We start from the raw sequence: 23,568 nt of genomic DNA on the forward strand, positions 1-23,568 counted from the left end.
GCGTCTTTTTCGTATTTTTTGCGATTTTTTTCAGCGCCTTTACGACTTTTCGGAAATTGTCGCGACTTTTTCGTTAACAATACGATTTTCGCGAAAAAACGCGAGTTTTTCGTAGCCATTACGATTCGCTCGTATCTTGTCACGACTTTTTCGTATTGAGCGCTCGTAAGCGGCGGGCGAAACTTTCAGACTTAGCATGATTTTGGAAGCCTCCCATAGGACTCAATGGCACCCTGCAGCTCCAACCTGGCCTAAGAAAAGTCACCATACTGAAGCTTGAATGAATCCGAACGCTACGAAAAAATCGCAACATGTTGCGCAACTTTCGGAATGGCTATGAAAGAGGCGCAACTTTTCGCGCAAGTTTTAACGCTACGAAAAAATCGCCAGATTTTACGCAACATTCGGATGGCAACGAAAAAGTCGCGATAATTTTCCGAAAAAATCGCCAAATAACGATCATTACGAAAAAAACGCAATCGGACGCATTCGGCCAGTTCGTGAGTAAGTAAATGGGCCCCCATGAGTAGTAGAATAGAAGTATCGGTATTTATTTTAGTACAGGTATGGGAGTTCATTATCCAGAAACCTGGATGTAAAAATTAAACAGTACCTTGTACTTGATCCCAATAATGATATAATAAATCCTTTTTGGGTTTATTTAATGTTTAAATTATTTTAAAGCAGACTAAGGGGCACATTTACTAATCCACGAACGTCCGAAAAGCGCCCGAATGCGTTTTTTCCGCAATGATCGGTATTTTGCGTTTTTTTCGTAATTTGTCGCGACTTTTTCGTAGCCGTTACGACTTTTTCGTAAATTGTCTTGACTTTTTTTCGTAGCGTTACGACTTGCGCAAATTGTCGCAACTTTTTCATAGCCGTCGTGCCGAGTACGAAAGTTTTGGATTCATTCAAGCTTCAGTATCGGGACTTTCCTTGGGCCAGGTTGGAGCTGCAGAGTGCCATTGAGTCCTATGGGAGACTTTCCTTGGGCCGGGTTGGAGCTGCAGAGTGCCATTGAGCCCTATGGGTGACTTTCCTTGGGCCAGGTTGGATCTGCAGAGTGCCATTGAGCCCTATGGGAGACTTTCCTTGGGCCGGGTTGGAGCTGCAGAGTGCCATTGAGCCCTATGGGAGACTTTCCTTGGGCCGGGTTGGAGCTGCAGAGTGCCATTGAGTCCTATGGGAGGCTTCCAAAATCATGCAAAGTCTGAAAGTTTTGCCCGCCGTTTACGAGCGCTCAATCCGAAAAACTCGCGACAATATACAAGTAAATCGTAACAGCTACGAAAAAGTTGCGACTTTTCGCGCAAGTCGTAACGGCTACGAAAAAGTTGCGACAATTTACGAAAAAGTCGTAACAGCGAAGAAAAAATCGCAAATAATACAAAAAAGTTTCAAAATGTTCGTTTCCAATCAGAATTTTTCCCATTCGGATTCGTGGGTTAGTAAATCAGCCCCTAAAAGTATCCAAAAGATCCAAATTGTATAAACATCCCTTATCCAGACAACCCCAGGTCCTAAACATTCTGGATAACAGGTCCCATGCATGTACTACTGAAAAAAATAAATTTTGCTCTATGGAATAATCTTCAGAATATGATTTAAAAAACTAAATGTTATATGTAAATATTAAACTCACTACTGCTAATTACTTAAAAGAGCTAACTATGGGTGACTCCCCAAACTATATATTGCTCAAATTCATTCATTCATGGCTCATACCATTTACATGAGGGTTCTAAGCACAAAATTTTAAATTAAACAGTAAGAAGAGAGTATTTTATATACAATGAACTATCTTTTTTAGATAAAATATGTTTATATTTTTTGTAACATATTAACCAGTTTTTATTTTGAATTTGCAATTTTATTTAACTGTTCATCTTTGGCAATAAAATGTTTTTACCGTGTCAACGCATGCTACAGAATGCCTGAGATTTTACTAGCTATCCGCTAGAGATTCAGTGCTCCTCATTTACAGTACAGTGTTCGTTTATGGTTGTTGAGTCTCATAATTAATTGGCATTCAGAGCTGCAATATTATGTAATAAATCACAGGGTCGCCAGGCCTAGGAGTTTTATATAGTGGGTCACTGTATGAGCCGTTGTTATTGCTCAGGAAAAAAATAACACAATGCTGGTTAGGGAACAATGAAGTCTTTTTCTTGGGGAATGCTTAGCGTTTGAGCTCACTATGGGGCAAATTTATTTTGTGGCATAAAAAATGATGACAAAATTCGCCAAGCATCGTCAGGCTTCACCACATAAGTGGTGAACTAAAGGTAGCCATACACATTAAGATGGGTGGGCGATATCAGGGAAATGTAGGCTAATTCGATCATTTGGCCCTGGGGCAAAACAATTGAATTATAACAGCGGCAATGGGCGCAGTCAGTTTGGGGACCGCATCAATGAGCTGATGCAGTCCCTGATCCGACTAAATCTTTTAACCCGCCCAATCAATATCTGCCCAATTTCAGCCCAGATAACGGTCAGGCATGCCCATCGTTCCTTCCCCTACACGGGCTGATAAGCTGCCAAATCGGTTTAAGGGACCCATATCAGCAGCTACAATCTGCCCGTGTATGGGGACCTTAAGTGAGTGACTAAGAAACAGTTTAATGATTCTTTAAATAATTTATTTTACACAGATTTTTACACTGTTTTTTTTTTGGGGGGGGGGGCAAATTTTGTTTTACACAGCATAATCAATAGGCCCCATGTTTGTCCCTGCAAAACCATACACAATTGAAGCGCATGTATGAGATGTCCATACCATTTGTTGTGGTGAATTTTTGATGGTGACAAGGCCAATGCAAATTCTGGAAAACGTGCTGCATTGTGGAAAAATAATTGTGCCTCTCCTTTTCACTTTGCATGTTGCCCACTTAAGCAGTATGTTTATTCCAACCTGGCTTAAGTTATCTTTCCCTATTCCATAGGTAAATTAGCCAAAGCTTTTTCCCAGGTAACATTGTAGTAAATGTCACTATAAAAATAGTCACATGCATACCATGAAAGCACAGAATGCCTAAATACCTTCCCAGCCTGTCCCTTATTATACAGCATTGCCAAATATAGGCAGTGCTGTAATTATAAAGAACATTTGGGATAGACCTTTGGGATTTTTTTCAAAGTGAAGGGTTGGGTGCAAAGCACAAACAATGACCTACAGAAGTGGATCTTGTAGTACTGGTCCCCCACCACCAGCCCGCTTGCAAACCCAATCTGCCCTATGGTTCTGCTGCTGCCATCATTGCTCCTACCCCCACCTGTTGCTCACTTTCCTACTTCCAGGCTTCAATCTTGTTCTAAATTGTGCCCCATCTCAACTGCACCCTAGGCAGGTCCTAGCCTACCTGCCTTTTCCTTGTTCTGGCCCTGATGGCTCATACTGGGTGTAAGGTGGCCTTAGTTACCACTTCAAAATATGAAATGAACAACTACTCCCATAGTGATAATATGCTGCTTGGTGATTTAATTAAAACTATGTGTAAACAAAGACTGTTAAATGGCACAATACATCAGTAACTTTAGTACAAAAGCTTCCACAGTCAGGTTTAGTTTTTTTGTTTAAAAAAGAATTAATGTAGATGAGTGGTGATTATACGAATGCTACTTTGTAATCTATATATATACCATAATAGCCTGCCCCTTACTAGTAGGAACCATTTCCCTATCCTGTTGGTTGCCCAACTGAAAGCAGGAAATATTTTCACTTAATGAGTGATTGTAATATAAGCAGCTGCAGGACTTGCAAACAGGAAAACATAATTAATTTCAAGAAGTACAATGTTTGCAGTGCATTTTGCAACTTTTACCTGGAAAATGAATGCAAAGGTCACCCACACTGAAGTACAGTAAATAATGATGTGTTCCTGGTTCAGACGCATGTAAGTGTGGGGGTGTTTGGATCATTACAATACAACTGTATCTTCACACAGGCTGGGAAGTGTAAGGGAAAAATATTCACAACCAGTATATTTAACAGGAACTATTTCAAGTTCTCTCTAATAATAAGGCAGTACTTTGCACTTGTATAAATCCATGTTGGAGTTTTTTTTAGTATGCCTAAATGTGATTTTTATAGCGCTACTTATGTATGCACAATAATGAATACAAATAAATAGAAAGTACAATTGCATTAAAAGGTTTCACAGAGCTAAGTGACAAAGAGACAGGAGGATGGAGGTCCCTGTCCCGTACAGCTTACAATCTAAATGAGAGGGTAACATACAGACACAAATAGCAGAGTATTTAGTGCTACAGATTTCAGTGGGTGGCCCTGCAATATAGGTGCCAGATACCAGATCAGGTGCTGGGGGTCTTAGAGTTTAGTTCTGAAATGAGAGAGGGAAGTATTCAGGGATGGCATTGCAAATATAAGTAGCAGCAAGGCAGAAGGGTTCAAGGCGGGAAACAGCAGTAGTAGTGGGGGGGGGGGGTGCAACCGAAAGATTACTCTGAAAGTGGCAGAAGAATCAGCCAGGAATGTATGGACACACAAGAGAAGAGATGTGAGGTGCTGAGGAATGAAGGGCTTTGAAGGTTATGAGAAGGCATGATTCCTTATTCTTTGCTTTATGGGAAGCCATGATAAGGATTTCAGCAGGGGAAGAGCCTCTACTGTATTGGATGAGAGAAGGAGAATTCTGGCAGCAGTATTTAATACAGACTGTAAGGGGGAAAGATAGAAGTTACGGAGACCATGTAGCAGGTTACAATAGTCTAGTCAGGCTAGAATGAGAGTATGCATGAATGTCTTAGCTGTTGCAGGTGAAAGAAAGGGATGGATTTTGGCAATATTGCGTAGGAAAAAGTTACATGGTTTGACAGTGGTTTAAATATGGTCAGAGAAGGAGAGAAAGAATTCAAAGATCGCCCCCAGAAAAAGTACCAGGTTGACAGGGATAATGAGTGTGCTATCAATAGAGATCGTAAAGAAAAGGGTAGGACCAGGCTTAGGTGGAAGGAGTCTCAGTTGTTTAACTGTTAATGAAGGGGTTGAAAAGTATAATTGGATATCATCAGCATACAGATAATGTTTGAAGCTAAATGATTGGATGAGATCAACAACGCACCAGGGCCCCTGTTCCCTGGGCCGCTGCAGGGCCTGCTTCCTCTATAGCTACGCCAGTAGGAGACATTTCAAAGCCCCATTTCATACAAGAAGTCATTAACATTGGAATCATCTGTAATATGGGGGTTATGGGAGGTGATGTTGTTTCAAAACTACAGAGCAGACACAAACATTTAAAGAAGAAGTAAGATATTGAAACAAAATCAAATGTGATTTGATTCAAACACATAATTAAATAACCAATGCTTACTTATGTTATGGTACAGATATGGGACCTCTTATCCAGAATGCTTGTGACCTGGGGTTCTCCGGATAAGGGATCTTTCCGTAATTTGGATCTCCGTAAATTAAGTCTCCTAAAAATCATTTAAATATTGAATAAACCCAATAGGATGGTTTTGCCTGCAATAAGGATTAAATATATCTTAGTTGGGATCAAGTACAAGTTACTAGTTTCTAATTACAGAGAAAAAGGAAATCATTTTTAAAAATTAGAATTATTTGCTTATAATGGGGTCTATGGGAGATGGCCTTTTGGATTTGGAACTTTCTTGATAACGCGTTTCCGGATAAGGGATCCCATACCTGTACTTAATACTTGCTGCTTCATATAATGAAAAGTAATAAGAAATGAGGTAGGCCTGGAATCCTAGAAAGAAAGGCCCTGGCCTACCTTAAATTTTTTTAATGTTAATGAGACACAGCACACAGGTAACAATTATCTGTTTATTTAGCAGAACCATGGTGTTAAATACTTTTTTTTTTCTTTCTGCATTTATCTGTCATATCTCTGAGTTAACAAAAAAAAAAAAAAATAAGACCGCCCACAACTTCCCAAAATGCCTAGCGTTGCACTTGTATAATCCCTTCCCTGTGCCGGGGTATGGTATATATGCACAGCAAGTTTCCTTCAGCAGGACACTTAATAAATTCACTTTGTTCTCTGCATATGTATATTTCCTCTTGCGATATACAAAGCGGAAACTGGCTGGAGTTTAGCATAACACAGACATGTAAAAGTTGAATTTGATATACTTGTATTTTATTTCTATTTCGGCACCACAGCAACAATACAGCTATGTGAGGAACTATTTTTCAGGGAAAGAGAGAATATTTTTCAGACACCACCTTCCCTTAGAAAGGACAATATAAATGTTGGTACTGGCAGCTTGAGGATATAAATTGCTCACTTAAGGTCACAAGGAAACTACATCGGAATGTAATCAGGCTTTTCAGCTTTAGTCTCAGGTACAGATTCTTCATCATTCCCAGTGCATGATTCTTGCAAAGTCTCACACATTTCTGGTATTTCTTAAACTATGAGATTAAATTGATTGTTTTGTATTAAACGCATAAGGGCCACTGCAGAAACAATGCAATAGATTAATTAAAAGTCAAACTTGCCAATCATATTGCATTCCCAGTAGTCTGAGTTTGATTACAGCTATTAACACTATTCATTGTCTGGAAACCCGTTATCCAGAAAGGTAAGGAAAGGTCATTTTCCATAGACTATATTTTAATAAAACAATTCAAAATTTTGTAATAATAGAACAAGTACAGTATATTGTACTTGATCCTTTTTAAGATAAAATTAATCTTTATTAGAGGCAAAACAATCCTGTTGAGTTTATTTAATGTTTATATATTTTTATTTTTTTTTTTGAAGATTTAAGGTATGAAGATCCATATTATGGAAACACTTATCTGGAAAATGCCAGGTCCTAAACATTCTGGATTACAGGTCCCATACCTGTACTTTAAGAAGTCAATTTTGTAATTTGTAATGTATTTTGTAAATGTAAATGTAATTTTCTTTTTTCCTATGGGGTGTTAGAGTTTAACAACAGCCCTGAACTCTAACATCCTTCTAATTTAAAAAACCAGAGCAATAAAACAAGCTTTGCGTAATTTTAATCATATTCAGGGGACTTAATGAATTAGTACAAATCCTTTTACACACTGCAACCAATTGTTACTAATGTGGGGAAATAGTTAGTAAATCATAGCTGACTTTTATTAACTTTTATTTACTGTTTATAGATCAAATACCATATTTAATAAAGTATATCAGATACAGGAGTGTGAGCAGATAAGTATTGATAATTAAAGTGCCTTTGACATACATAGTGAAGGCTGGGGACTAAGTTTGTGTGGACATACATGCTCGTATATACATGTTTGGTATTGCCACCAAAAACTAGGCACTTGGTTTGTAAGGACTGTGGCCATTCACCTTAAGATCCTTTGGCCCAAATGAGTGGATCTATTTCCCTATATGCCCACCCAAGGGGGGGGAGGTCACCTACATGCCACCCCTACTTACCACTCATAAATATATCCCTTATAAATGCAAGCAGTACTGTATAGAAGTGATAAATTAAGGTCTCAGTGCTCCAAAACCTGAAACAATTTTTCGAAGTGCAGGTCTGGGTGCAAAGTGCAAAAGACATGGCAGATTGCATCTATTTTTTCCATTTTCCATTCTGTGCTGTACACAAAAAAAATGACACCTTGTAACTCTTACTTGATAGTAGCTAAGCTAGTGTAAATTTATGTTGGTGGCGACAAAATGCTGTCCATGTTTTTTTATGGGTTTTCTTTAAAGATTTAATTTTTATTTTTCAACCAATTAGTGGGTACAATATAGCCCCCAATTCTGGTTGCCCTTGTGGGAGCATTTTTAAGTTGGCAGGTCTAGTGACATCCAAGCCAACCCATGGGCCCCCCGAATTTTGTAAGTTAGTTTGATGAGGAGTAAGGCCGCACACTGGTGCCCATCCACCTGATTATAACTGCTTTTTTGAGGCATCTGAACCTTATCCTGGCTACATTAGTGGGGAGGAGGTCATTCACCATGCCCAAGAGGCAAACTGTTGGGTCCATCACTTTAGGTAGGTCTAGCTCTGTTTCCAGAGTATCCATCACTGCAGCCCAGAACTGAGTTATGGGAGAACAGTTCCAGATTAGATGGAAAAAGTCAGCTGTAGAGGATTTACACCTTGGACAGCAATCGTTAAGCTTGAGGGGTGCAATATACAGTTGGTGCAGGAACTTATACTGAATTTGTCTATCCCGTAAAGAAATAAGAAAATTTCAAATATTGTCTGTGGCATGTTTTTATATGTAAATGTTTTTTTTTAGTAGACTAATGTAAAACTGTTCTTAATTACAGACAGATCCCTTATCTAGATAAGCCTAGTACAAAGTGTTACGGATGATACATACTATATTAGTATTCTATACTCAATGGGTGATTTTTCTCAGCAGTGAATTTTTTTCTGGAGTTTCACAAAAAAATTCGCTGATGGCTAATGTGGAATTTAGCCAAAAACCATGGCTGTCGAAAAAAATTCACTCATCACAAGTAAAAAAGCATCTATTTATTATGAACTCATGAATTGTGAAAAATAATAAATAAAATCCCAGATTTGGAAAACCTAGAACACTTCTACACAGGCATCCCCCAGCGCCAACACCACAAGGACCTGACACTGGTTTGTCTGTTAATCCCCTAGTGAACACTGCATTCCATACCCTGCTTCCTTAAATTATTCCAATACATTTGCAGTACTGGGCTTTGCTCTGTTTAAAGCTTTATTGCCATTCCTTTTATACATCCCAGTGGCTTGTTTTGCATTATAGCTGTGCAATTTTATTGGGAGTCCTGGGAATGTAAAATACATTTGTTTAAATGTTATTATCTGATCTATAAAAGTTATTTGCACATTATTTGTATTTTTAGGCAATATAAAAGGTTATTTAGCATTCTCTAGCTTGTGAATGGAAAAAACACACAGATCTATCACAGTATATACTGTACTAGTGTGCTTTCATGTGACATACTCTATTATATAACCACTTTCCGTATTGGCAGCTTCTATCTAGGGAAATAATACAGATTTCTTTTATTGGATATTGCTCGTCTTCTTTTATATTAAAGTAACTTACAAAATATATATTACGCTCATACAATTACAATTATGCCTGTACAATTACAATTATACTATTTTAGTATTTTATGTACACTAAATGTAGTGACAAAACGACAATTACCTATGCAACTGAAGCCAATACAAAGATTGTTACAGTATATAGCTTGAGTATCATGGAGTCACAACAAAGTTTGCTCCATCTGCAGCTCTAATTCATCTCTACAGTATGCTGAAATGATTTGTTAGTTCCTTCCTTCCATTCCATCAGGGATTAATGGTTTAAAAGTGTGGGAATCTGTCCCGTTTCGCTTCGCCGAAAAATTTGTGAATCTTTGAAAGGATTAACGAAACAGCGAAAAATATGCATCCATTTTTTATGACAAATCTTTCCACGGCAAATTTTTTGCCAAAGAAATCCGCCAAAGGCGAAACACAAAAATTTGCTGAAAAATGTTGCTTATCACTATTTAGAAGTGCTTTAGAACCTGTCACTGCTCTATGGCTTTATTAGAGATCTTTATTAGTGATGAGCAAATTTTTTCACCAGGCATGGATTCGCAGCGAACTTCCGCATGTCGCCATTGGTGAATTATTTCACGCAACTTCTGAGAAAATTCAAATTGGGGCGGTCACGGGAAAAAAGGCGCAGTCGCATCGAAAAAGCAAATTTTCTTGCAAATTTTATGGCGAAACGGGACAGATTCGCTCATCACTAATCTTCATTAGTGATGATCGAATCTGTCCTGTTTCAGTTTGCAGAAAATGTAACATAATGTTGAAAAAATTCACGAAACGTGTCAAAAAAAATGGTTGCATGTCAGAAAATTGTTGGGTGAATAACTGTCCATGTACTTATTTGCCCAGCCTTAATAAATAAGCCCCTTTGTTAAGACTTATCTCCACCTCCTTATAGCTATTCAATACTGAGATTAATTTATTCTCCTCACACATTAAAATGTTTCACAATCATGTAAGCCAAAGTGGCTAGGATATCAGTGTGACGAATGAAGATCCCACCAAGATGATTCTAACAGGTTGAAAACAGCAGACAATTATCTCAGTATACCTTTAGGGCTCTGGCACATGAGGAGATTTGTCGCCTGCGTTTTTTCCCCCTGGCGCTTTGGCGACAAGTCGCCACGACAATACCCACGAAGAGATTTCATGCGAGTTGAGCTCCAGGCGATCTGCTACCCATGGTACACTCAACAGTTACCCCTCCCACATGTTTACTCAAGTCGCTCAGAAAAGGGTCTGTGTGCGATTTGAAACAGCAGGAGATTTGAAGTAGCCTCGTATGTTTTGACGCTGGCGATTTCCATTGATTTAGCATTGGCGTCGCTCGTCTTGTCGCCAAATCGCTCTTTTAAAAATCACCGGCGACAAATCTCCTCGTGTGCCAGAGCCCTTAGGATTCATGAGTAGATACATATACAGTATATTCATGTAGTCTAGATAGAGATAGGTAGATAGATAGATAGATAGATAGATAGATAGATAGATAGAAGGATTCATATGTTATACTGTAAGTTGATTGAGTTTGTAAATGATTCTATATTTTAGAAATGTTTGGCTTTATCCTTTGTTATATATTTAATAAATCAACAGAAACAGTTAAGGCCTTTCTATGCCACAATAATGCAAAGATAAACAATAAAGGAGCCTCATATTTCAGGAGATCCCTGATCTTGACATTGTCATTACTTGTAGATTTATAAATAGGTAGGAAATTACATAACCTCACGAACAGATGATGAAAATGTGCATGTAACGCAAAATTATATATGTTGCATAATAAATTGAAACTTTTTATATTGACCTATTTGTGGGGTTTTGTGAGTTCCTACCATCTGTTTTCTACTTTAGTCTTCTCTCCCAAACTAGAGGTCTAAGACGTGAGCACCTGAACCCCAAGGGACTGCTGTGAACACAGATTAAAGTTAATTTACTACCTAGAAATACATTTCTCTATTAAGATACTAAAACATTTTTCCAAATGAGTTAAAATCCTATTTATCTCATAAGTGTTTTATTTACCGTGTGCAGTCATTTGCTGAGAATTGTCTTTATCATTGACCTCAGTTCCAGCTATGGAATATCACACACACATACTGGCTCAAATTCATCAGGAGCAAATTAACTTGCTTTTAGTAATAAGCAAATGTTTTTGCCAGGTATAGATTAACAGCGAAATTCAGAATATTGCAAAACTGCTGCAAAATTTTGCATCAAAAAAGGAAAAAAAATGGCCATAGACTCAAAAGTACTTTGCACTGAAAACGTTGCCACGAAGAAACACCCATTGTGCTCCAAGCATATGTTTTTGGACTGTGGGAACAAACCCATTCAGATACATGTACAGGTATGGGACCCTTTATCCAGAATGCAGGGGACCTGGGGTTTTCTGGATAAGGGGTCTTTCCATAATTCAGATCTCCTACTACTGAAAAAATTATTGAAACAGCAATTAAACCCAATAGGATTGTTCTTCCCCTAGTAAGGATTAATTGTTGGGATCAAGTACAAGGTTCTGTTTTACTATTGCAGAGAAAAGGGAAACCATTTTTAAAAATGTGAATTATTTGATTAAAACAGAGTCTAAGCGAGATGACCTTTCTGTAATTCGTAACTTTCTGGATAATGGTTTTCCGGATAAGGGGTCCAATACCTGTATTATATACAAACTCAGTGCTACAGAAAAGCAGTGCTAACCAATGATCCCCTGGTCTCCACACTGTATTCTAGCCAACATTACAAATGTTTTTTTATTTTGACATCACATTTAAATCATATTTTGGTTTTTTTGGAAAAAAAATCAATATTCTTTAAGTTTATAAGAAATATTGTGCTTTGAATTCTATTCTATTACTATTTGGGGTTTTGCAGATATGTACGATTTTACTGGTTAAGTGGGCAACCATCTGGCTTTTTAGAATGCCTCCCAGACACAAAAGAGAGCTGTGGTTTCAGGGCTCCTAACACAGCTAGGTCATAAATCAAGGAGTCATTTACTTACAGAAAAACTAATTGGTAAAATACCATAAATATGCACATTTCCTTTCCATTGTGATTAAAAAATACTGCATATATATCAGTAGCTAACACCGATACAGCAAAGCAAATTCATCAAAACACAAAACGACCCATAATTTCATTATGCTAAGCTGCACGGATATTTTTGCCATTAAGCTACAGTTAGCATATCCTTTTTATGTTAATTGTGAAAAACTGCATTCCTGTGGAAAGAGTAATGTTCTTAGTCAAATTTAAAGCTCTCGTTAATGGTTCTCTTTTCTTTAATGGTTCTTTTTAAGCATAGATTTTGCTGGAAACTCAACTAATTTCAGAGAAAGGAGCTAATGCAATTTAAAAAAAAAAAAAAGTTGTTTGCCGCCACCTCTTGCTGTCCTGTATTTCCATGAATACAATTAGGCTTTGAGCAGACCTTGAAACCAGTTGTATAGTGATTAATGGTGCCACCATAAACTTAAATGTGACTAGCCACCAGAGAATGGTACAAAATACAGTAGTATATGTAAGTGACAATTAGGCTTATTGCATAAAATAAAGGCATCTGCCTTGTATACAAAACAAACAAACTAATAAAGCCAATTAAAGCTAGGAAATCTTACTTTTCACACTCTAGTTTCACAGTCTTTCCCTTTGTCCATGGGTTCCTTTTATCCCTAATGTTTGCTTTATCCCCAGAGGCAAAAATCTTTTAGCATTTAAAGATTAAAATGATTTAAAGATGTAATTTTTAGTAAAACTCAAAAAATATAGACTTTTTCATTTATGTTTACAATGAAAGTTATTTAAGTAATTATTAGCATAATGCAGCACAATGAAACACACTGTCTGAAATGGCAGTGCAGTTCCCCAGAGTGTATAGTTACAATAAACTATTTATCATTCTTGCCTTTTTGAGCAGAACTACAACCTTAATATAGATCTGTTTTTTTTTTTTGTAGTCAATATGAGAGAGAAAATGAAAGCCACAGGGACCATACCAGGAGTCGTCATATCTCTTGTGTTATGTGGCTTTACAAGGAGGTAAGCTGCTCCAGGGTCAGATAGTGAGCTCCACTGAAGGACGGTTTCCAATACTTTTTCCTTGTAATGCATAAGGCGCTCTGTAAAGAACAAATCATTATATATATATTTAGAAATATAATATATATATATATATATAATATATAGAAAGCTTTTTATAGTAATGGGTGCATCATGATTCTATCTGCTAAGTAGAATAATGTTACTAAGTTACAGTTAGTTTTTATCTGAAAAAGCAATGGCACAGGCAGTGTTTTGATTGGCATTGTGTTCAAGTGTAAAACATTGTTCGACCACTCAATAAACAGTTGTTTTATTGTTACTGAGTGGTGGTCAGTCTTCTACCACCAGGTCTGCTATAGGCAGCTTTTATTTCACATATCTTAAAGGAAAGCACTGGAGGTTGGATAGGAACATTCTGTTCACTGCTGTTTGTGACTGAGCACAGTAATAAAAAAAAGAACGATCCTGGATATGTAAGGAGAGTGGGCAGAAAGAGAAAAAGGTGTGGGCAAAGCAGGGTTAATTGTAAGTCAACTGGAGGGGAAGGGATGCAGCAGGAGGGGGGTTAATTAGATATAGGGAGAACAGAAAAGGAAGTACCTGCCTTTTCCTGTGTAGCAGCAGAACGAGCAACATCCAGCCCCCTATGGTTTTTGGGTAATGGGGAGAGGTGGGGTGGAGTTCATTATTGGGTTGATTTGTTGTGAAGGAGTGCTTGCCAGGGGTAGTTTGGGCTATGCCCCAGTGTTACACACAAGTGTGCCAAGGTTGATGATGGCCTCCTCGAACAAGGGTCCTCAGGAAAATGGTTTTCTGGTTGTTTGTTTTTACTTGCTCAGCTATCGCTCTTGTGAGAGATGGCCAGCATGGCAGAAAGCCCAGTTGGTGGTGTTTTTTGTGTATAAGGTTCATATATTTTATACTGTTGTTATTTTAATAATGCTGTTTTTAAAATGTCATGTTAATAGCAATTTTGTTAATAAAGCTGTGGTCTGTTATATACCAACCTGTTGCCATCCTTGTCTCTTTATGTTAGTGAGTATGGCTTAAGAGTTTAAAGAGTCAGCCTGCCATCTTGACAATGCACAGTATTGGCTAAAACTCTTGCATGGTGAGTAAAGAAAATCTCCACTGACAGTTAGATTGAGAGAGCTAAGCCAAAGTATTCAGAGCAAGATATCTAATTTATGTGGGGCCTATACAGTGATCATTGGAGCATGGATGTCTGCATGCATATAATATAGAAAATAATTTTTCTACAGCTGTACTTCTTACAGTACCTAAATAGCACAAGCAATTACACACAATACCATAAATAAATAAACTCTAGTGGCATCTAATTAGTAAAGATATTATCAAGATGTACAAGAGCATCACACTCAATTGTATGTTTTTCACATTATCAGTTGTATTCCCTGGATACAGACTATTCAAAAATGCATACTTAGATATGTTTATGCCCTCCAAAACCATTATTTTATAGAGATCAATCATATTCATTGTTATCCTTTGGGGTTTGAATAGCCGTATCTTGAATCGGCTAATCTTGGATATGTCTATTGCCTTTATTAAATTGACATGAATATTCATTTGTGGCATATATTAGATCTGAAGCAATGCTTTGTTGACTTCCCCATCTTCAGATTAATAGAGCACACGCTGAATGGGAGAGGTTCCTCTCCAGTGGTTTCGAGAAGTAGGAGGACGGGAGTGCTGGAAGGGATTGTCTATATTGCATTAATTGAATAGGGTTGGAGGCAGAAATTCTTTCTGCAGATACACTACTAGCTATTGCCTATCTGACAATTACTGTAGAATAGTTTTTAGCATCCATGAAAAATGAATGGTATGAATTCCTTATACTCTATCATTGTGTCTGCCTTAAAGGAGAAGGAAAGGATAAGTCACTTCGGGGTGCCAAAATGTTAAGCACCCCCAAGTCATTTTAATCACTTACCTCATACCCCGGGCTGGTGCCCCTGTTAGGAGAAAACAGCACCAGCCCGGGGTACCTGCAGCGCTTCCTCCTTCCGCCTGCGTTTCGCTAAGACTAACACAATAGGCGCATGCGCAGTGGAGTGAAAAGCCGACTTCTCTGTTAAAGATACAGGAAGGAGGAAGCGCTACAGGTGCTGTTCTCTCCTAACAGGGGCACCAGCCCGGGGTACAAGGTAAGCGATTCAAGTCACTTGGGGGTGCCTAACATTTTGGCACCCCCAAGTGACTTTGCCTTTCCTTCTCCTTTAAGATAACCACTCAATCATGATTCAAAATGTAGAAACAAACATAGCAACAGGGTTTCTATGACCCAAAACCTATTCAATAATTCATCTATTCAATTAAGGACTAGAATTATGCTGAATTAAGGATCTGACTGCAAAATGTTTGACTAAATTAGAACCCAACACAATCATAGTTAAGGGTAGGTCCCCTTGTTCTTTTGAGGTGGGGAATGGGAATGGGTAGGAAATCTGTCAAAATTCTTATGGTGTCGTTTTTATTAATAAATGACACTGTGTACATTGCAAATAATTTATTCTGCCATTTAAGATTGTAGTATTGTACCAAAAAATTATAATTTTTTTAGTTGTATTATTTATTGGTGTGTTGGCAATGCAGCACAGCAGTAAAGAGAGACCAAAGTTTATCACAACACAAATCACATGGCTAAGGGCACCTGAAAAACTAACAAAATGGCTAGCCCCACCTCAAATTTCAAAATTAAATATAAAAAAAACTGTTTGTTCTTTTAAAAAATGGATTTCAATGCAGGATTCTGCAAGAGGAGCGCTATTAACTAATGCATTTTGTTTTGTAGAAAAAAAAATGTTTTTCCTTGACATACTGTTATCCCTTTAAACATAAGGGAGATTTCTAGAGGCAGCACGTAAGTTCCACAGAAACAAAACAATATTTGAATATTGTAACACTGGAACTGAATGATGTAAGTACCTTCTAATTTAAACCAAAATGTGTACGCCTTGCATCTAGTTAGAAGATGTTACCCTGCATGTGATGCCTATTAAACCCAGCAGTTTCTTTAAATAAATTGTGAAACTTTGCTCATTTGGTTGCAATAATTAAATTCAACAAAGTAAACCAGTTGCAGCAATAAATATCAACATTTGTTAAATGAAAAAAAAAGTATAATAAAAAAAACATACCAAGTTCTCCATTTTCAATTACTTCAAATGTTGCCCAAGGCATTTCCTTGGTTAGAGTAATGTTTTTTATTCCCATAGCACAATTAGTCAGCTCTGCTGTTTCCATGGTAGGTGGCACCTATTAATATATCACAGAAACAAGATAATGCTTTGGTGAGCCACTTCCCAACCCATATAAAGTAAAACTGTGCAACAAATAATTATTTGAACAAACTAATTATTCTATATATATATATATCAATGATTTAATGATGGAAGATATCTGGGAACGTATCCTGGTTCCCCTCATAAACTTGTTTCTAAGATTTCTGTATATTGACTTGCGGCTGCTGAAGTTTCCAAGCTAATTAAAAGTCAGGTTTACATTTCATTTTGCTGGTGTTTTGCAGCCTTTTTTGTTTTATACTATAACAAGGAGCTTTATGTAAGGAGAAAGCAAGAAAATATATCCAGACAGCAGGGAAAAAAAGGAACACCCACACCGTAGTCAAAAATGAGAGCTCAAGGCAGATGTAGCATACTGTATAAAGTGTTATTATGACACCAACCATGGTAACATTGCTATGGGAAAGTGATGACACAAGTGCAACAATATCATCTTGATGTTGTAATATCACTTATAAGTTGTGAAGAAGGATCTACGTACAAAAAATAAACTGGATGGATATTCTTAAAGACAGGATGAGCTAACCTGCTGCCCTTTCAATTGGAAAAACTTTTATATAGAGCATACTAGTGTCACTTAAATGGGCCAATGTGCTTACATTTTCCCATACAATTGCTTCTCTTCGATAAATAGAAATACCTACTGTATGCCTATGCTGCCATGGACTAATTATGGAATTTTTGCAAAGTGTTTTATTGGTAGTGATGAGCGAAATAATTCACCAGGCATGGAATCGGAGCGAATTTCCATGTTTTGCCACTGGTGGATTTTTTCGAAAAACTGACAACAAAATTCACCAGGGAAAAATTTTCCGTGCGTCACCTGTGTAAAAAAATTGTCATCTGCTTGCGTCAAAAAAAAAAGTCGCGTGCGTCATTTTTTTGACTCACATGTCAAAACATTGTCATGATATAACAAACAAAGTAAGTCCATACACTCACGGTTCCTTGTTAACCACTGGTGCAAATCCTCCTGATGCACCTGGCCAGGTGCCTATAGTAATGAGCACAAGAAGAAAGGGGGAAAAAGGCACACAAAACGAATTGCTGGTGTAAAAAAATACCTCCAACCTGTTTATTGGTCTGTATGTGCACTCCGCAATAAACAGGTTGGAGGTATTTTTTTACACCAGCAATTTGTTTTGTGTGCCTTTTTCCCCCTTTCTTCTTGTGCTCAAAACATTGTCATGGGCATAAAAAATTACTAACACCAAATCTTTTTGACACACAACATTTTCGCAGTTTCACAAAACTTTTAAAAGATTTGCGAATTTTTCGGCGAAGTAAAACAGGACAGATTCGCTCATTATTATTCATTGGTACTAGGCCACTAGCACCACTAGGTCATGCATGTGGCAGGAGGGCTATGGGAAGTAATATGTTACTGTGTCAAGACAATTAGCAAAAAGTGAAGATATACTGGAGGCTGAAACAATATCAGATATTAGGGTAAAAAAACATTAGGATTAGTGATGAGTGAATCTGTTCCATTTTGCTTCGCCGAAAAAAATCTTTCAAAAGATCCGCGAAACGTCGAAAATGTAGTGCGGCAAAAAAAATTGTCGCCCACGGCTATTATTTTGTCGCACAGCTATTCTTTTGTCGACCGTGGCTATTATTTTGTCACCCGCGGCTATTATTTTGTTGCACAGCTATTCTTTTGTTGCCCGCTGCTATTCTTTTGACACCCGCGACTATTCTTTTTGGACGTGCGGCAAATTTTTCCGCTGCAAATTTTTTCATCCGTTTCACAAAACAATCCGCCAATGGCGAAACGCGGAAATTCACCGCGGATCCATGCCTGGCGAAACATTTCGCCCATCACTAATTAGGATACATTACAAAACAAAGGTGTAATGGCCACAAGACCTTCTGCTTGCTAGTGACATGTTCTTCATAAAAGAATGAGCGTAGACAAAGCATTAAAACCTTATAGTGAATATTTCATTCAATAATAACATGAAGTGTTCTTACCCTAATAATTACACACATGTCAGGCTCTTTTCTTTCTACATAAACTTCAATCAACAAGTCACCAGAATGACATATCTAAAAAAAAATGACAAATGATCTTAGTTCATGGAAACAAGCTGTTAAATGACTTGATTGTGCAGCAATTGTGATTATTATTGTAATGAGAATTGTTTACCCATGCAATGATTCTGGAGCTCATTTTCTCATTAGGCATAAAAAAACCAGAAAACATACATAAAGTGTTCGTGCCCTGCATCAGTATATCCATTGTGCCAGTTGTATTACCTCATTCTGGTATAAAGAGCAAGGGGCTCCTGTACATGCTGTTGACCAACCAAGCTGCTCCAATCCTAACCCAATTGGGTGCAACCAATGCTAGTTTTGTACTAACCAGTGGGTGCACTATATTTAAGTTATTGCTGATTTTTTTTTTTACTGCTGTACATTTAAATAAATATTTAAATAATGTAGGTCTTGTCTAGCTATATTAAAGGGACAGTATACCCCTTTTTCAACATGAGTTCAACTAACAGGACTTGTGTTAACATACTTTTTGCCTATTTTTTTGCCACAGAAACGCTATAGAGTTTGTTATTTCTTCAGCTAAACTGGGAAATTGAAGCTACTCCATGTTTGGTCCTTGTGAGGTACATAATTAGATTAGATGAATGTTGTCCATTAGCAATATTTGAATGATTATATGTAAAAGAGAACATCAGTGTAGCCCTACATTTGCATTTATCTTTCAAGATGAACTAATAATCAAAAAATCTCTTTATTGGTGAGACATAATAAAAGATACAAACACAATCATTTCATAAAAAATTGTATTTCACAATGTACAATATACACAAATGTACAAATATACAGTGCATATTTATAGTTAATATCATTTTAATTGTGCATAACACATTTTTTTAAGACCCATTTGAAGGTGGTATATATTTGGGAATAAAAAAAGAACTTTACCAGTAAGACATGCACAAACTTTTTTCTACTGGTGTTGAGGTTGCTTAATAAATTTAGGGGTTGTAAAATCTATAATATTTGGAAAATCAAAATTGTTAATATTGCACATATTTTTTTCTGGTAATTTATTGTATTATATTCCTCATACATAACCCTCTGTGCATAAATACATGCAGGGGCCCATAGAGTAATTCCCCTACTGGCTAAGGAAGCCCCAGTTGTAACCTATGCCCTTTGGAGGGATGTTTTCCCAATTTCTGTCTATATTTAGCACATGTAATAGTACACTACGGAGGTATGAGACAGGCAAGCTACAAAGGGCAGCACTTGGCTCCAACAAGGATTGACAGGCAGTCACTGGAGGGGATCTGGACCATTAGCAAGTATTTCAGCAAGGTGAGTATAAACCTAACATGTCCCTAGTGATGAGCAAATCTGTCCCATTTCACTTCAGTGGAAAATTCGCTAAACTACGGAAAAATCCACAAAATGACGAAAAAACTTTTTTGATGCAACTTAAATTTTTTTTTCCATGATGTGCCTGGGAATTTTGCATTTTGCAAAAAAATGTCGCCAATGACGGAATGCAAAATTTTGCTGCGAATCCATGCCTACCGAAAAAAATTGCTCATCACTAGTTCCATCTCCTAAGTGTTACCAGTGACTACTTTATGCATAAACTCTGACTCAGCTACACTACAGGGCATATTAGTGTTGTACTGGCATCCTGTAATTCACTTTAATCAGGGATGGGGGAGAGATGCACAATAGTCCGCCCCCCTGGCTTTTCATTGCCATAGATTTGGCCCCACAACAGTACCAGTTAAGTACTTCAATTGTGACATAATATAGGGGTTCCCTCTCATTAAGCCTGCCTCCATAACTTATCTTTCACACGTATTTTACTTTTAATTTTGGGTTTTACATTTTTTATATTGAATTTTAATTTTCCCCTCTATCCACTCCCAATAAACTGTTCCTACCTAAAAATAATTGGGTGGGACAACTGTGTTTATTTTTTTTTTCTAATCAAGCCTTTGTGCCCCAGTGTAAGCTGTAAAAAAGAATACCTACTTTTGCTTTTGTCAGATTAACAGCAGTTCACATAAATACACTATATTTGTATCTCTATGTAAGTGCATTTAGAATATGCAATACTATTATGAAACGAATAAAATCTGAAGACACATTTTGTATAAATATCTAAAAATGCCATGCACCCCAATCAGAATGATGTCTCACATTACATTTTCTCATTCTTTGTGCCTTTTGTCCAATAACATTGGAGGAAATGTGAAAGACTGGTATTTAGAGTGCCTGCTGGGCCAAGGCCATATATCTATTTCTCTCTCGCTAACCTTAAACATGTTATATTTTATTTTCAAATTACAGTTTTTGTAGTAAAGATTTAAAAGAGTAGTAAAATGGCAAGGATGCCAGAGTAACAAAATGTATTGTATTATGTTCTTGTACCTTTGCTCCCTACTTGACAATTTGCTACATAAATATTTTTTGCATTACACACTGCTACAGCTTCTGAACAAATTGCTTTCTGAGACTTTGTATGCCATGAAATGCACATCACATTCAAGCTTGCTGTCAATGTTATGTTAGGTTAACCCATCAGAATTCACAATATTGCTTATTTGCAACAGTAAATATGCCCCCTTTCTGAAGTGTATAAGATGTTATTGCCATATAAATGTCAAAAAAATTGCTAATTTAGTTTTTACTAAACTAAATTAAAGAGCCTTTTTTTCTAATTCAAATTTAAGATTGGATTTTTATACTTTGAGTTTTTCGCACCAAAAAAAACAAGATCTTGATTATTTTTAAATTCGAGTTTTCTCAAAATGAAGGAACCGGTAGTAGAACTACTGTACTCTGGCCCAGGCCCCCCTGCACAAAAATTTTTTCAAAGGGGCCCAGTGCAGAGTAGCAAACTAACCAGTCCTCCCTCCGTCGCGTATAAATCCCCACTCTCCAGACCCCCTGTCCCCCCCGGCCCCCCTGTGACTGCGGTGTCTGCTTCCTTCATTTTATATATAAATCTACACCTCTTGTTACGCAGCTATTTTCTAGTGAGTTTTGTAAAATGTTGTCAATGTAGGCAGTGTACACAAATTCTAATTTTTGGGGAAAAGACAAGATTTTGCAGATATTGAAAACGAATAGTAGAAATTATTTGACCAGTTTTTAACAATTGGGTTTTCATGTTGAAGTTTTTGTAAACATGCTGCCAATAGAGAAAACCTTTCTCTAATACAAGCTAATGCAAGTTTTTTTTTCTATTTCCGGCTATTCAAATTTTAATAAATCTGCATCCAATACCCTAACTGGAGATTTTCTGGCATGTTTTCATCTATTATCATCTTTACATTATTGTTTCACAATATTTACTAAAGCCTTGTACAAGATACATTGCCCATTGTAAATTTGATTGATGCCAAAAGAATGGCCTTATGTGAAATAATACCAAAAAAATTGTGTAGGGGATGAGATGAGACTATTAACTATTTTGCTAGAATTTGAAAAATAAATGTTTTACTTTTGCCTAATTAACACCATTTATTGCAAGGCATATTAGACATTGCCCTTTGATAAATTGGAGAAGGTAATGATAGCATACAGACAATTTGAACTCACTTTAATGGACACCTTCAATGACTGTAGGTTCCAATACTGCCATGTTTTTATGTACAGGTATGAGACCTGTTTTCCATAATGTTTGGGACCTGGGGTTTTACAGTTAAGGGTCTTTCCATAGTTTGAATCTCCATACCTTATGTCTACTAAATAATCATTTAAACATTAAATAAAACCCAAAAGGATTATTTTCCCTCCAATAAGGATTAATTATATCTTAGTTTGGATCAAGTTCAAGGTTCTGTTTTATTATTACAGAGAAAAAGGATTTTTTTTTTAAAAATGTGAATTATTTGCTTAAAATGGAGTCTCTTGCAGATGGCCTTTCCATAATTCATTGCTTTCTATTTAACGGGTTTCTGTTATTCTCTACATATATTTGTCACACTCTTTTTTAATGGCTTTATTTGCAAGTAAATAAATATGTTACAACTTTCTGTTTTCTAAATCCCTTTCTACTCTACTACAATGTGTACATATTTGACTGTTGAGATAGATAGATATATATATATGTCATGATGCAGGGAGTTTGAAAGAGGTAATGTAGCATACAAATAAAAGGGAATACAAAAAGCACAACATATTAGGTAGTAATAAATACATATGAATTTATATATATATACAGTATTTGGCTAATATAACCCGGGGGAGAAAGCTGGAAATGCTGATGTTCATAGCACATGAAATAGCTAAAAAATAGCTTATGGCTCTTTTGCAGCTTGGCTGTAGAAGTTAAAAAGTCTAGTGCCAATATTATGACTTATAAGCTGTATTTTATTAAAGCATTGCAGGGATGTGGGGCAAGCACAAGACCTGTAATCAAAAGAAAGTTCTTGATAAGAGGCCTACCAACTATGTTGTCACAATACATTCTTGAATGGAGTTCAAATGACTGACAGGTGTGTCGAGTGTAAAAAAGCTGTTTTATAGGAGGATGACATGCAATGAATAGACTTAAAGGAGAGAAGAAGTTTGTTGGCAATGTGGGACTAGAGGGATTTCAGGGGAGATGAAGGAAGATCTCTGAATGCAAGAAAAATGACTCAGACAAAAGAAAAGAAAGAAAATGACAGGTAAGGAGCAATGGCAGCCTGAGATTGTTATAGTCAAGACTCCAGAGAATAAGCATCTACAGTAAATGAAAGGTTCAGCAGGGAAAAGAAAGAAGAAATGTATATTGACAGAGCACTGAGAAAGACATATTAGCGTTATATGGTACAGTAGGACCTAGACAAAGTGAAGTCTAGAGTAACACCTAAACACTGCCCTACAACTAAATAGTGTGCATAGCCATGCTGTTAACTGGGATACCAACGTAATGAGATTTGTCAGCTTGAGGAATATTTAACAGACATGATAAATTGGGGTGCTATAGTTCTACCCATGATGCATCACTGGTGCAGCAGTTAGACAATGGTGAAAGAAGTAGCTAAATTATTTGCAACTGTTTTACTTATTGTAAACATTAAGATGCTATTTAAAGTCACATTCTTTTCTTTTAAAAAAAAATGAAACACTAATTGATTCTTGTGATTTTTTTTAGTTCTTCAGACTTTGGAGTTCTGGTGATGAC

At 36.9% G+C, this 23,568-nt stretch overlaps 1 protein-coding gene across 2 annotated transcripts in view; it reads right to left on the bottom strand.

The window, feature by feature from the left end:
* Window positions 1-23,568, bottom strand: part of arap2 (ArfGAP with RhoGAP domain, ankyrin repeat and PH domain 2) — a 137,842-nt gene that overhangs the window by 14,944 nt on the left and 99,330 nt on the right. For both annotated transcript variants that reach the window (XM_031895360.1, XM_031895359.1), the window contains exons 25-27: window positions 18,381-18,455; window positions 16,242-16,359; window positions 13,032-13,154 (exon numbers count right to left, since the gene is read on the bottom strand). In XM_031895360.1, the coding sequence (XP_031751220.1) occupies window positions 13,032-13,154; window positions 16,242-16,359; window positions 18,381-18,455 (316 nt within the window). The remainder of the gene's footprint in view (window positions 1-13,031; window positions 13,155-16,241; window positions 16,360-18,380; window positions 18,456-23,568) is intronic.

The sequence above is a fragment of the Xenopus tropicalis genome, chromosome 1 (genome assembly GCF_000004195.4).
Source record: "Xenopus tropicalis strain Nigerian chromosome 1, UCB_Xtro_10.0, whole genome shotgun sequence".
Lineage (NCBI taxonomy): Eukaryota > Metazoa > Chordata > Amphibia > Anura > Pipidae > Xenopus > Xenopus tropicalis.